At 39.1% G+C, this 13,590-nt stretch overlaps 1 protein-coding gene across 4 annotated transcripts in view; it reads right to left on the reverse strand.

The window, feature by feature from the left end:
• CDK14 (cyclin dependent kinase 14) overlaps window positions 1–13,590 on the reverse strand; it is a 223,208-nt gene that overhangs the window by 149,787 nt on the left and 59,831 nt on the right. Inside the window, exon 1 of one of the 4 annotated variants that reach the window (XM_081163265.1) lies at window positions 13,494–13,517. The exons of the other annotated variants lie outside the window; for them this stretch is intronic. Within the exon in view, the coding sequence (XP_081019391.1) occupies window positions 13,494–13,502 (9 nt within the window). The 5' untranslated portion in view covers window positions 13,503–13,517. Of the gene's footprint in view, window positions 1–13,493; window positions 13,518–13,590 lie in introns of those variants that run through there. 4 annotated transcript variants of the gene reach the window in all.

Below are 13,590 nucleotides of genomic sequence, written 5' to 3' on the forward strand. Positions count from 1 at the left end.
GTATAAACACTTTCTAAAAGCACATTATTCCTCAAAGTGCATATCCTGATTTTATTACTTCAAATCCAATTTATTTCAATTGTTCTCAGACAGCAGACTTTATTCAAATGTAATATTCTAGGCACAGAGTGGTTGTTCTAAACCTCTGAAGTTTCCAAATAGTACTCCACAGAAGTGGAGGAGACTCTTAGATTTGCAATTATCAGAAAGGAGAACTGATGTAATCTCCTTGTATATCTGGGTAGGAGCTCCTAAAAGGAAGATGAGAAGCCAGTTCCAAAGCACACAAGTATGCATTTTTATTTGTGCATTAAATGCAATACTTTAAAAATGGAATTGCAGAAATAATCTCCAGGTTGTTCTTCACATTTGTGAGATGATCTCCAAAGCCAATACATTCCAAGGAACGACCAAGTCAATAGCTATTACTTTTCAGTTGTTTGTGAATTAAGTATTTTATTAACTTATGGATTCAGAGCAATTAGCTACCTTCTAAAGCCTAAGCGTGTTCAGCAAGTCCTTGAAAATGGTATTGCCATCACCTGTGGTGCTCATCGCTGGAGGAAGCCTAGAAGTGCAGACTATTATAGATATGTATAAAATGCTTCCCCAAAATAGTAAGACTATATCTCACCAAAAAGGCTCCCTTTGCAGTGTAACAAGAAACCAATGGATCTGTATACCAATAAACATTTCAAATTCAAAATAGTTTAAACAATAAGACTAGCTTACTTTGAAATACAATTCTGCAAAAAAGCAAGAGATATAGAAAGTAGCACTAAAAGGACCTCTTTCCAGACAATGCCTCTAGTATAAAAACTGAATTCAAAGACACAATTAAATAATATGTATGGTCCAATGAACTCCAAGATGCATGTGGTAGGCCCTTACACAATTCTACAACCAGAATGGCTAGGAGATCTAATCATTAAATCTGAATGCTACAACTTCGTGGCGCATATCACTCTGCATCAGTTGTGATAGTTGATGCAAGAGCAGAGTCAAAAAATCTCTGGCTACCTAAATCAATTATTATATTGCACAGGTAAGGTTTTTGCTGTCACTATAACCTGCCACTATGACCCAAATATCAAATATTGATATTTGATAACAAAGACAAGATTATATATACACATTATGTGCATAATATCCTCCAGCTTCACAGATGCTGTTAGTCCTTTTGCATATATGCAAAATGAGATGGAGAGCTATAATGTTTATGTTGCAAATGTAACTTAATTGTTAGCTACTTTAAAACAGATAAAGGCAGTACACAGAAGGTTGCCATGATTAGCCGTGCACTGAATCCTGATTGTAATTTACTCTAGAGAATTCATCTTCCCTCACATTGAAAATAACTTTGTAAAATACCTGCTGCCATCGATTTTATCTGGCTCAGCAAAAGCAATAGTTTAAGATGAGATATGCTAGGCAAGAGGTTATCTCCTTGCATGCAAAATGCAGCCATGATCCAATATTGATTGCAACTATTATTTTATTTAAAAAAAACACATTTTGTACTAAGACAAAGTCTAAACCAAGTCTCACCACTACTCCAAGGGTTTCCTCTACAGAAACAACTGAATGAAGTTATTCAATAATTTAAGAATATCCACTGAAATAAATAAATGCCTAGCTGTATAAATGGCAAACCATAGCCAACAACCCTTGGGCAAGAGAGCGCTGACCTCAGTACAGGAAAGCAAACACAAAAGTCTGCTGTAGGTGTACAAAATTCATTGCCGTCAAGATCCGTACAAAGAGAGTCTCAATACAGAGATCTCCACTTCACAATGGCAGGCTGCTTGTCTTGATGCTGCATTCATGGAAATCACATATGATACCCTATCAGGAAGAGTGAAAGAGTATAAGAATTCATTTAACAGAGGCAGAGAGAAGAAACACCATGGTGTATCTTTAATAGTGAATCTGGACACCCTTCATCTGCCCCAGCTGCAATAAAACATGTCTCTCTCGTACTGGTCTCTACAGCTACAGCAGGTGCTGCAACTCTCTGATGGTTTGGCTTTACCCAAGGATGGCACATTCTTCCGTTCTCTCTCAAGACAGATGTATGGCAACAACCATTTATACAGCTCTGCAAACACTACTGTTTGCATGCAGAACTATGGATTGGGCAACTAGCCCAATACTGTATTTAATAACTGAACTGGAAAAACAAATCAATTAAATGGTCACAAGACTAGCATGTATAAAAAGATGGTTCTTTTTCTGATGTCTGGAACAAACAAAATATTTGAGGAATGACACGTTCTATTTTTGAACTTTTCACATGACATTATCTTGCCTACATTCAAAGGGCAAAGTGTTATCTTTTGCAAAACCTTTGAGTGAGTTGTTCAGAGGTAGAGCTAATAAAGTGCATATGACATCTTATTCAGCTTCTAGGACGAAGCAATTCAGGGCTAAATTCTATGCTCTAAAGAAAAAAACCTCAAAATCTGTAATATAATTTTGGGAAATTTTTGCTGTACTAGAAAAAAACTTTCATTAATTAGCCTTAACTAATTAAACCAATTTATAACCTCTTGAACAGTGGGGAGGGTAATTGATTTTACTTTGTTATGCATTTTTGTGTATAAATTCTATAAATTCATAGCATGCTATAGTATATATAACAGAACAATCTTGCTTTGAAATAAATATTATATTTTCCTTAGAAAGCACATTTAAAAAAATTAAGAATGCAGTTGCTGGCTTTTAGGGCTAGAATAGTTTACAAGGTCTTTTACACCTGAAAAAAACAAATTCCACTCTTCTGGGTTCCTAACTAGGATTCTGGGTTAGCATGTTGAACAACAATGGACAGGGAGGGCTAAAGATAATGACGGATGAGTCAGAAAGACAGACTCAGAATTTCATGAGAAGTGAAAGCCATATGAGATATATCTATCTCTTAGTCTAGGAATTTGGTTCAACCCTTTGTCCTTTAGAAGAACAGAGACATATTATGATAGAAAAAAGATTTCACTTATGTGGGCGTTTCCCTTCACACACACACACGTTAATACTGTCAGATATTTTCGACAAAAATCAAGAGTGATTGACTATACATACCTTTTCACCACTTGAAGAGTGCAACATCATGAATGACTAAGTCATTCCATATTTATCTCTAAGGTTACCTCATGTGCAATACTGTAAATTCAGACATTCAACTGCCAGCTGTCCATGCAGCACAGCAAGATGGTATGTAAAGCTACAGCCAGACAGACAGACAGACAGACATGAAACTTGGGAACCATTGGTCATCACAAAACAAGGGATCTCTACCTGGAAGCAATATTATTTGCTTAAGGATTTGTATCCCACCATTCAACAGGTTCCCAGGGCAGATTATAATATGCCTCTGTATATAAACTGGTGGGTAACAACAATGAGAGATCTTCCCGAAGTAAACATGCATTTTGTTTGATCCCGTAGGGCTTTTATTTTATTTTTATTTTCTATTTTTAATGAATATAGAAGCCTCTTCAAGGAAAAGAAATACCAGAGCAAGTTTTTTTTATCACAGACCATTTCCTAGTTGTGCCAGTTTTCTAATTACAGGGAAATTTTGCTTGGGAAAGGAACAATTAAACATGTGATTCCCCACTACAGTCTAAAATAGCCATCCTATTAATAATCATAAACATAAACTAAATAAATAAATATTCTACCACCCCATCCTATATAGACCAGACTTCAGTATTCCCTGATCAGTTGTTATGCCTGCAGATATGAACCAGGTCTCGAGAGCGGCATGCCCAGCGCCTCCCAGGTAATATCTTGTACAAGTTTTGGCAATGCTTCAACCCAAATGGAACTACAGTAGATGCTTTCAGACCTCTAATAAATAGTGGGTGATTCACTGTAATCCTGGTATTTGAAGCATGTCTCTGCATTCCCAGCAAATGTATTGATAGACCATTACATTTTAAGGAGAGACAATTATCTCCATAGAAACCAAACAATTCTCTGCAGCATTCACACATTGCATTAAGGTTGCCTTTAGTTCAAATTCCATGCAGAGCAACGGCTGTAACAACTACCGAAGAAATTAAATGTCAAAAAGTTAAAACTCTGAAAGGAATATGCTGATATCTGAAGTAGAGATGGAGCACATGAACGAACCCTTTTCCAGAAAGTGTAGTGTCATTAAATACAGTGGTACCGTGGGTTAAGAACTTAATTCGTTCCGGAGGTCCGTTCTTAACCTGAAACTGTTTTTAACCTGAGGTACCACTTTAGCTAATGGGGCCTCCTGCTGCTTCCGCGCCACCGCGCGATTTCTGTTCTCATCCTGAAGCAAAGTTCTTAACCCGAGGTACTATTTCTGGGTTAACGGAGTCTGTAACCTGAGGTACCACTGTACCATGGTAGGAACACTGATAGTGAATGTATTCCTTAGCATCCTATGCTTGTACACAAGATAAGAGGCACAAGCTACCTAAACGCTTCTTTACTTTCTGAACTATAAACTGCAGATCTCTTATAAGCAAACACTCCTCTGGTTTTCCATTATCTTCTGCAGGCACTGCCTGTAAATTACCTTGTGCAGAAGCTCAAGCACAATCAGCTGAAAGAACATAAGAAGCTGCCTTATACTCTGTCAGATCATTGGTCTATGTAGCTCAGTATCATCTACCCGGACTAGCTTTCACACCTAGCCACACCTGGAGATGCCAGGGATTGAACCTATGGCCTTTCACATGCAGAGCAGATGCTCTACCAGTGGGTAACAACCCTTCCCCATCAGACACTGCGACAGTTTCCTTATCTCTAGCGCCTGGGCAGATTTCTATAACAGACGTTTCAACACTACATCAATACTGAATGTAGCACGGGAAGCCAATGCACAGCCACATTCACAGATAGACTAAAATGGGAAATGCCTGTGATGCAACGGATGGTTTGATTATATGCATTATTTTACAAGATTAATGAATTAAGAGCATGGCCATTTCCTCCCACCCATCTTTCTCAAAACCATCAATTTCAAGTAACCCTCTTTTGGCAGGGCAGCGTTTCAAAACTCAGACTTTATCCGAACATATTTTCAGGCAGGAAGGTGTAATACTATTGATTCATTTAAGCAAGTATTGAGCCATTAAAAGAAAACTAACCAAACTTGGTTAGATATTTCTAATAGAAAAGAATCCAAGATCTAAATCTTGCAATGGAGGAATTATTGAATTATCATAAGAGGCTCCCTAAATCAAGAAGAAAAAAAGTTTTAAGTTCCTGTGGGTAATGATGACACAACACACAATATAGTGTTACTGTATTTGGGGAGCAGGCCTTCTGGCTACAAATTAAATGGAGCAGACAGAAAAGCAGAGGTATCAATGTCATGACAGACAGGAATCCTGATTATCATTGGTCTTTAAAGGTAGACGGTTGTTGTTTAAAAAGATCCTAGTGTTCTCAGGCTTTTTTTACAGTTTATACCCAAGCCTTTACTCCTGTTAATGCTTTCATCCAACTTCCATTAATAATATGTAGTTTAGTGTAGCTGCCAGCAGTAGGAAGATTTATAGTATTTTCAGGATTGTGACCTACTTTCAAGACAACCACCCCAGTGTCTAATTTTTTCTTTGGGTCCTAGACAGGTTCAAAGCCGGCCATCCTTCTCCTACTTTACGTACTCAAGAATTGGCCTGCTGCCTTGGGACAATGGAGACAGCAATATGATTGCTTAAACACACTGGCTTTTAACTCATCTTTATGCAATCTTCCTGCTTTCAAATGTCTGCTGGAAGTAGCACAAAAGGAAGATGAAAAAGCTGCTGCCTAAAGGCTGTTGCGAAGAAAGCATAATTTCATTTCAAGAAAGGGTATCAGCAAACATATTTTTTTTCCAGGAGAGGGAGAGAAAGAAGAGCTAAATGAATGGCTGGGTAGTGAACCAAAACTGGTCCTAATAATAAATTTAGCTGTTTCACAGTCCATAGACAAGGCAAGACCATAAGAAATATCATACTCCTGACACTCTTCATAATTAGCACTAGAGATTTGATGTTTTCTTGTAAAATTATATCCTATAATACATTGGGAGTCAGAAAGCTCCAACTGTGAAATAAAGAGTTGATGTGCTGTATCCAATGTTAGTCATATTCTGAGTACACAAACTGAAATTAATGGACATGAGTAACTTAGGTTCATTAATTTCACTGGGTCTACTCCAAGTATAACTTGGTTGGATACAACCTTTTAATGGTAAGCCACCAATGCTAGCACTCAGCTGCCACTCCAACCAAAAACGTCATCTTTGGAAACAGTGTTAATATGATATCCAAAGTTACCTTAAAACCAGACTGATTCTTTGCAACTTTTTAAAAACTTTAGAATTTCTACTCCAGTATTTATCATCATCACCTGTCATGCCTAGCCCTGACCTAGCAACAGAGGTGGAGTCCTCAGAGGATGAACCAAACACTCCACAGGTTGAGGACCTGTAGCAGCAGGCAGGATCCCCTGAACCAGTGCTCTAGATAACCTTGGCTTCTGGTGGGAAGGAGCTGCTGCATAATAGAGTGGGACTATTGCTTCCATTAAACTGGACACTATACTTCTGTTGATGCAGCCTAGAATAGCTAGTATTTTAAATTTGTGTAATTCAGTTCCTTGCATGCCTTTGCAGTAGATGCTGTATTTAACCAAATATAATGTTCAGAAAATATACCATATTTTTTGCTCTATAAGACTCACGTTTTCCCCTCCTAAAAAGTAAGGGGAAATGTGTGTGCATCTTATGGAGCGAATGCAGGCTGCGCAGCTACCGCAGAAGCCAGAACAGCAAGAGGGATTGCTGCTTTCGCTGCACAGCGATCCCTCTTGCTGTTCTGGCTTCTGAGATTCAGAATATTTTTTTTCTTGTTTTCCTCCTCCAAAAACTAGGTGCGTCTTATGGTCTGGTGCATCTTATAGAGCAAAAAATACGGTAATTCACAGTAGTTCAATTCCTTGTATAAGGCCAAGGGAAATGATTTTTTTACTTTGACTTGTATGCTCTTCACTCTTTAGTTTCCTGTTCTTTACTGTCATCATCAAAACTTAAAAGAACCAAAGCCAAATTAAATGCATACCTTCCACTAACATGTACCAAAAAGCAGACTTCTTCATCTCCAATATCCTTTATTACAATATGCCGCTCACAGGCCAGTTGTTATACATGACTTTATTTTTGCTAGCTTCCAACCACTTATAGTAATAGATATGCTGCAATGATGAATACAGGAAATTATTTTAAGCTTGGCAAGGCATTGGTCTATCCAGCCTATTTTAGTTGTTGGAATTAATGCTATTCACAGTGATGAATTCATGTAAATAGGAAATTATTGCATTGTGCTGAATTTTGAGGTCATGGAGAAAGTCATGACCTCTCAGACGAAGCATTTTTAATTTTTATTCCGGGGTACTCTTGTAAAACAGCTAATTAATGAAGGAAGAACATTAGCTGCTAATGAGCGGCTTTTACACACACACAAAATTATGAGTGAGGAAATGTGCAGGGAGCAAAGTACACAAATTCAGTTATCACCATTCCAAAGTTCTCTTCTCTTGCCCAAAGACAAATAGAACAGAACTGCAGAATAGAGTAGAACTGAAGGAAATCTAACTCACCCCCTGTTCACATGCACTTAATAAGTGGCTGGGATTTGAAAGGGAGATTATTCAGTAAGGTAAGATAGATGGCAGTTGAGATGGCTGTTGTGTTTGCTGGACAACCCAGGATGTTGGTATTGGGGGCTTCAATATTCACTTCAGGTGCATCTTGGAAAGAGGCAACTCAGGACTTCCTTACCACATGACCACTATGAGGCCATTAAAATACCATTTGCTAATACCTGGTATTTCTGACCACTCGAGAAATTGGTGGTCTGAAAATGGGAATCTCATCAGTAACCCTGTTGTTGTGGTCAGATCTCCTCTTGGTGAGGTTTGGACTAGAAGTAGATCTCTCTCTCTACAGGGATGGTAGGCCCATTAACTGTGCCTGCTCCATAAGGCTTAAAGAAACCAATGGATTCCTGAATGCTCTTGAGGATTTCCCTGCTGACATGGCTGATGGTCCTGGCTTCTGGTTTCACTTTGTAACGGCGAGATAGAAAAAGCTTTAGACACCCAAGCATCCTCTCCTGCATTTCAAGAGCTTGGCTGGCTTATTGGTATACTAAGGCTATAAAATAAGCACAGAAATGAACAAAATGCAGGGAGCATAAGTCTCATAATTAATACGCCCTGGAAACTTTTGATGAAGAACTGTTAAGAAATTATTTTAAATAAAATAAAGTGAGGAACTTGTGCCTTTTATCCTGCTCAGAACCGAGACCACACCTAGAGCTCACAGGGCACAGCAGCAACAACAGCAGTTTCAATGTCACACTGAACAGGCTTTCAAAGCCAGCTGTTATAGACAGGCACCATCATACAAAGCACTGATCAGAGAAAGACTGATAACTGTAAGGGAGAACTAAGCAGAAGTAGTGCACTTTCTGTCTCCATCTGGAGCAGTTCTGCTGTGTCTGCAATCCAGCGAAGCCTTTTTCTCACTTGTTGTTTAGGATAAGTTTCCTACAAGGCACACTTGACTGATTTACTGAGACAATAATCCCTTTCACAGGAAACATCTATCGAGTAGCAAAACAACATGAAGCAGTTCGCTGTGTCAACACGTGGAGATGCTGAGGCTCGAGGCAGAGCAAATACTTTACATGTAGAAGGTCCCAAATTTTTCCCTGCCATTTCCATTATAACAATTAAGGTAGCCATATTGGAAAAGACCACTGCCAGAGAGCTTAGGGAGTCACTGCCAGCCAGGGTAAGTAGTTTATATGCAGGCAGCAACCATTTCAGGCACGTCCAAATCACCAATGCACAAGTCCTTTTGGACCCAGAAGAGGAAAGAACAGGGGCAGAATGGGAGGCAAAATGGGGGCGGGGTAGAATGGGGGTGGAATAGGGCGGAACTGGGTGAGGAATGTTTATGCACACTCCACTGGCACATTCGGGGGCTAGGAATGGAAACCCTGTGGAAAATGGTTGGTGCCGATATCTAAAAAGAGAGGAAGTGCTTGGAATGGGGCTTTGTGGCAGTGTTACCTCACACTTCATGATGACACATCAGTATTATGAGCAGAAATTTAGCAGGATGACAGCAGCAGCACCTAAATTTGCTTCAGAGGTCGAGTATCTTGAGTTGCAGCCAGCACAAGTTCACAGCTCAACTCATACATCATCTTGCAAGATATCAAGCTCATTCATTTGTTAAACAGTGTGTGTGTGTGTGTGTGTGTGTGTGTGTGTGTGTGTGTTCCCCACAGGAAGAATCCGGGTTTTGCATCAACTGGGTACTGCATCTGCTGTAAGAAAGGCAGTTGTCTGCCCAGCTGCTCAAAAACTATTGGGGTTTTATATTGTTGGGTAGAACTGCATCCTATCTAGGAGTTGTAATATTCTACCATGGTAGCAGATGAATGACCACAACTAGTCAGAACAGCTGTGCTGAAAACCTAATGTGCAAAGTTATGAATTCTTTCACCTAAATATGAGCTGCCAAGTAGCTAGAAACTCCCAGGTACAACATGTTGGCACAACACACTTTAAAGAATTGATCATTTACACAGTACTTTCAATATAAGGGTGTCATTTGAAAAACTATTGGCAATCCTCATTCTTCTTTAAACAGGTCAGCATTATGTTTATATTTTGTAGGCATGATCAATGCCAGAGGAGTATAAATGCTTAGACATTCCTGAGAGAAGCATATTGCAAAAAGCAACTATGAAGAGAGCTTCCTAATGGGAAATGGGTGGGGAGAGAATGACAGAGGAGATCCATCTAAATACTTGGAGAATCATAGTTTGTGAATTTTTGGAATTGGAAGCAAGCAGCTGGAAAACTACTTCATATTCCTAGGAAAGAGCCCAACACTTGGATCATCCATATGTTTAAATATTTGAGCAAAAGCATCTAAGTTTTAAGAGACTGTTATTTTTCTTAACTCTTGCACAATCATAGAACATAGAACGATGTCAACTGATTCTGGCTATGTTTTCTCAAAGGAACTGAAGTAGCTCAGGTTTCTGTCATGTAGCACATCACAATAGGGTACATTTCTAATATGAAGTCCACAGGCAAATCTTCATTCTGATTTTAATGCAATGAATGTTTGGAACCAGTGGCGTAGCATGGGGGGTGTAGGGGGGGTCTGCCGCACCGGGCGCAACATCTGGGGGGGCGCGGAAGAGACCCGAGTGCAAAAATCCACGGGTTAGGGGGCGTAAATTACTTGCCTTGCCCCAGGTGCTGACAACCCACGCTATGCCACTGTTTGGAACAGCTGGTTCTGAGGGTATATTGCAATTAAAAAGCAACAGAAATACTATTGTTTAGAAGGAATTTTGGTATGTTAAATGAGAACCAGATAATTAGTTTCATTTCTTTGTAATGTAGGTTAAGAAAAACAATCCAAGAATTAGTCAACAAGATACTTATATTTAATTTTGAACAGTATGATAGAATATGCACTTTAAAAGTGTGACCTGAAAATGAATATATGCTCACCATGTTCAGTAAGAGCCTCCCCCCCTTTAATTGCAGGAGTTACATATATATGTAACAGCAGGAGAGTGTGTGTGTGTGTGTGTTGTGTATGTGCGCGCGCATGTGCATCCTCTGTTGACCTAGAACCAGGATGACGAAACTACTCACACATCGCAATTGGTTAACAAAGGGCAAAGTGTGTTGAGAGCTACACACCATGCAGAAACTGCAGTGCCAGCTGGCACTCAGCAAAAAGGTTCTTTTTGAAAGCGGTAATCTGCCACCTGTGAGAGTTGGAATCCACTGACATGCCATGAATCACTGTTGCTATACTTCAGTCAAACACAGGTTGAGTAGCATGAGTATTTGTACTGCAGAACAATAAAAAAAATATTTTCAATGCACTATCAATTTTCTGGACTACAGGAGGTCTAAGAAAAGCATTACTTTCTCATGGAATGGAAGGAACTACTGAACCTGCTTTCAAGCACAATTCTATGCACTTCATTTTTTAAAAAAACCATTAAATTACTGGTTATTCCTGCTTGAAAACATTGGTGGAAGCCAATGCTTGGAAATCTACACAATAAATATACAAACACCCTTTGTTGATAGGTCTCATTTCCAAATGTCAAGGAAGGTGAAAATAAATACTGCTTTTCAAGTAAAAAGAACTTGTATTGCATAGGTTACAAATTTATCCAATATACACAGCCTCCAGGAAGTTGTAAGAAATCCAGTTCTCATTAACAAACTGAATACTTCCAGCCTTTATGGAATCTGCAATGGTGCACATTCCCCATGTTGTCTTCAGTGCAACTGAAACAGGTCAACCATCTCTTTTCTAAAAGAATTAATAATGCCATTCACTTCCTTTAACCATCTCCTCCTAGCTGGATAAGAGAGTTTTCTTGAGGGTCTTGATTTCAACAGAATAAAGATTGGAGGGACCTGAAGAGCTGCAGCTTGACCGAGAGCCAGATAATAGTTGTTTTGTTTTTTAATGTTGCTATGGCCCAGATGAGATACACCAAATTTATGTTCAGTGTTTCCTTTTGACAACATGGAAGAATTTAAATTTCCATTTGTATCCTATTCTGCCTTCAGGAGCTCAAATTGGCATCTTAGTCTTACCAGGTAGGTTAGGCTGCTGGCGAAGGACCCCACGCTGGTGCATACCTATGATAAAACTGCAGTTTGGAGACAGGGATGAGGTCTTGAGGTTGCACGCACTGTTTCCCATTGCGCATGAATTCCTCCTGACTCTCCTGGGCAAAACTAAACACAGATGCTTCTAAATCTCCTTTGAGTACTTAGACTCTGAAATCACAGCATGCATGATCACACAGCACATGCCCTATTACCTAAATCTCAACATGTGTATTTCTGCAACATGTCACTGATTTGCCTATGACCAACCCATGGGTTTTGTGGCTGATCTGAACCTGGTTTTACAAGCCAAAGCCCATCACCCTAGCAGCAATCAGAGCCCACTAGGTCTTTTATAGCTGCATAAGAGAACACATCTAGACAGCCTATAGAAAACTTGTGATGAGCATTCAGGACTGCCCCTCCAATAGAATATTTCCGTTAAATAAGTGTGGGAACTTTTGGTGGGGATAGCAATATCAAGTTTCACCTTTTCTTTGTGCATGATCAGTATTCACAGGATTGTCATTTATCACTAATGTTTCAGGCAAATGAAATTCTGTTTTTATTCCCTGCAAGTGCGTATTAAGATCGGCCATGATTATTCAGGAAACCAAGAAAACCTTGAAGATTCATCTATCTATAGCCAAGATGCAATATCCACCATTCTACAAGTACTTTCAGATTTTAAAATACTGATTATAAAAAGGCAGGTGTTAAAACATCCAAAAGCCACATTTAAATGAATGAAAGTAAATGCAAATAGATAGTGTCGGCTGAAATCTTAAGGAAACTTGAAGTAGATGTTATGAATGCACAGACATCTTGTACCATAAGCAAATAAAATTATCACTCAGAACCCAGATATAGCAGAAGTAATTATTCTGCCACAAATTCATGAGATTAGCCTTCCTGTCCAAAGTGAAAACAGAGGTTCCATTCCTATCAAAATGTAAATTTGTGGCTTAAGTATGTTGAAATAAGGTAGCTCCCTGTCACTCACATTTAAGGAAAAAACACATTTGCAATACATTTCACACAGGTCTGAATTTCCTCTTCTATGAGAAAAGCTCCTACATATATATTTATTATCTATGATCCTATATATTCCTTGGGAGAAAGTCTTACTGATTTCAATAGGAGTTTCTACTAGCTAATGCCAAGGTGCAGGGAGAATCAAGAGATATATCTGCTAGACATCTATGGAGCAAGTAAGCATTAATATGTTGCTACATTATTATATATGGCTCTAAATTCATCACCCTGCTCCTACAGGTAGTAGTACCCATCACCTCCTAATATATCACATATTTAGAAAGTGTTCTTCATGTCAGAAGAGACCAAACTCAGTTTGACATTTCAATGAAAAAATAATGAATTTAAATCTGTGGTTCCTTTAATATATCTCAATGCCAGCATAGCTCCTCTAATTTACTCAATGGAATCAACTCTAGCATGGATATGGGAGAACGATATGAGAGGCAGGTCCACCACAGATCAGATAAAATGAAGTTCATGGCTCATCTCATGCTGTTACACATTTGCTAGTCTATTACTGTGTTCATGCGTGCTTTGCATGCTGACTGTTTTCTACTGATCATTGCTGGGTTTTAAAATGTTTCTCTTTTAACGTACAGTAGTAGCATGCTCCTGCTCAAGCCTACCTACATGCTAAATTATTCCACAGATCAAAAACTGCTGCCAGTGCTGTCATCCAGCCGTTTAAAATATCTTAGAACATTGATACAGAGCCAACACACAGGTAATGTGCCCCCCCCCCAAAAAAATCCGCTGACCTCAGTCATACTGTTTTGGTATTTCCTTAAAGGTTCATTTCAGCAAAGTACACGCCTTCCTTCATCCACTCATCCCGGAGGGCACTCAGCCAAGCAT

Source organism: Podarcis bocagei, assembly GCF_964188305.1.
Source record: "Podarcis bocagei genome assembly, chromosome: 12".
NCBI lineage: Eukaryota > Metazoa > Chordata > Lepidosauria > Squamata > Lacertidae > Podarcis > Podarcis bocagei.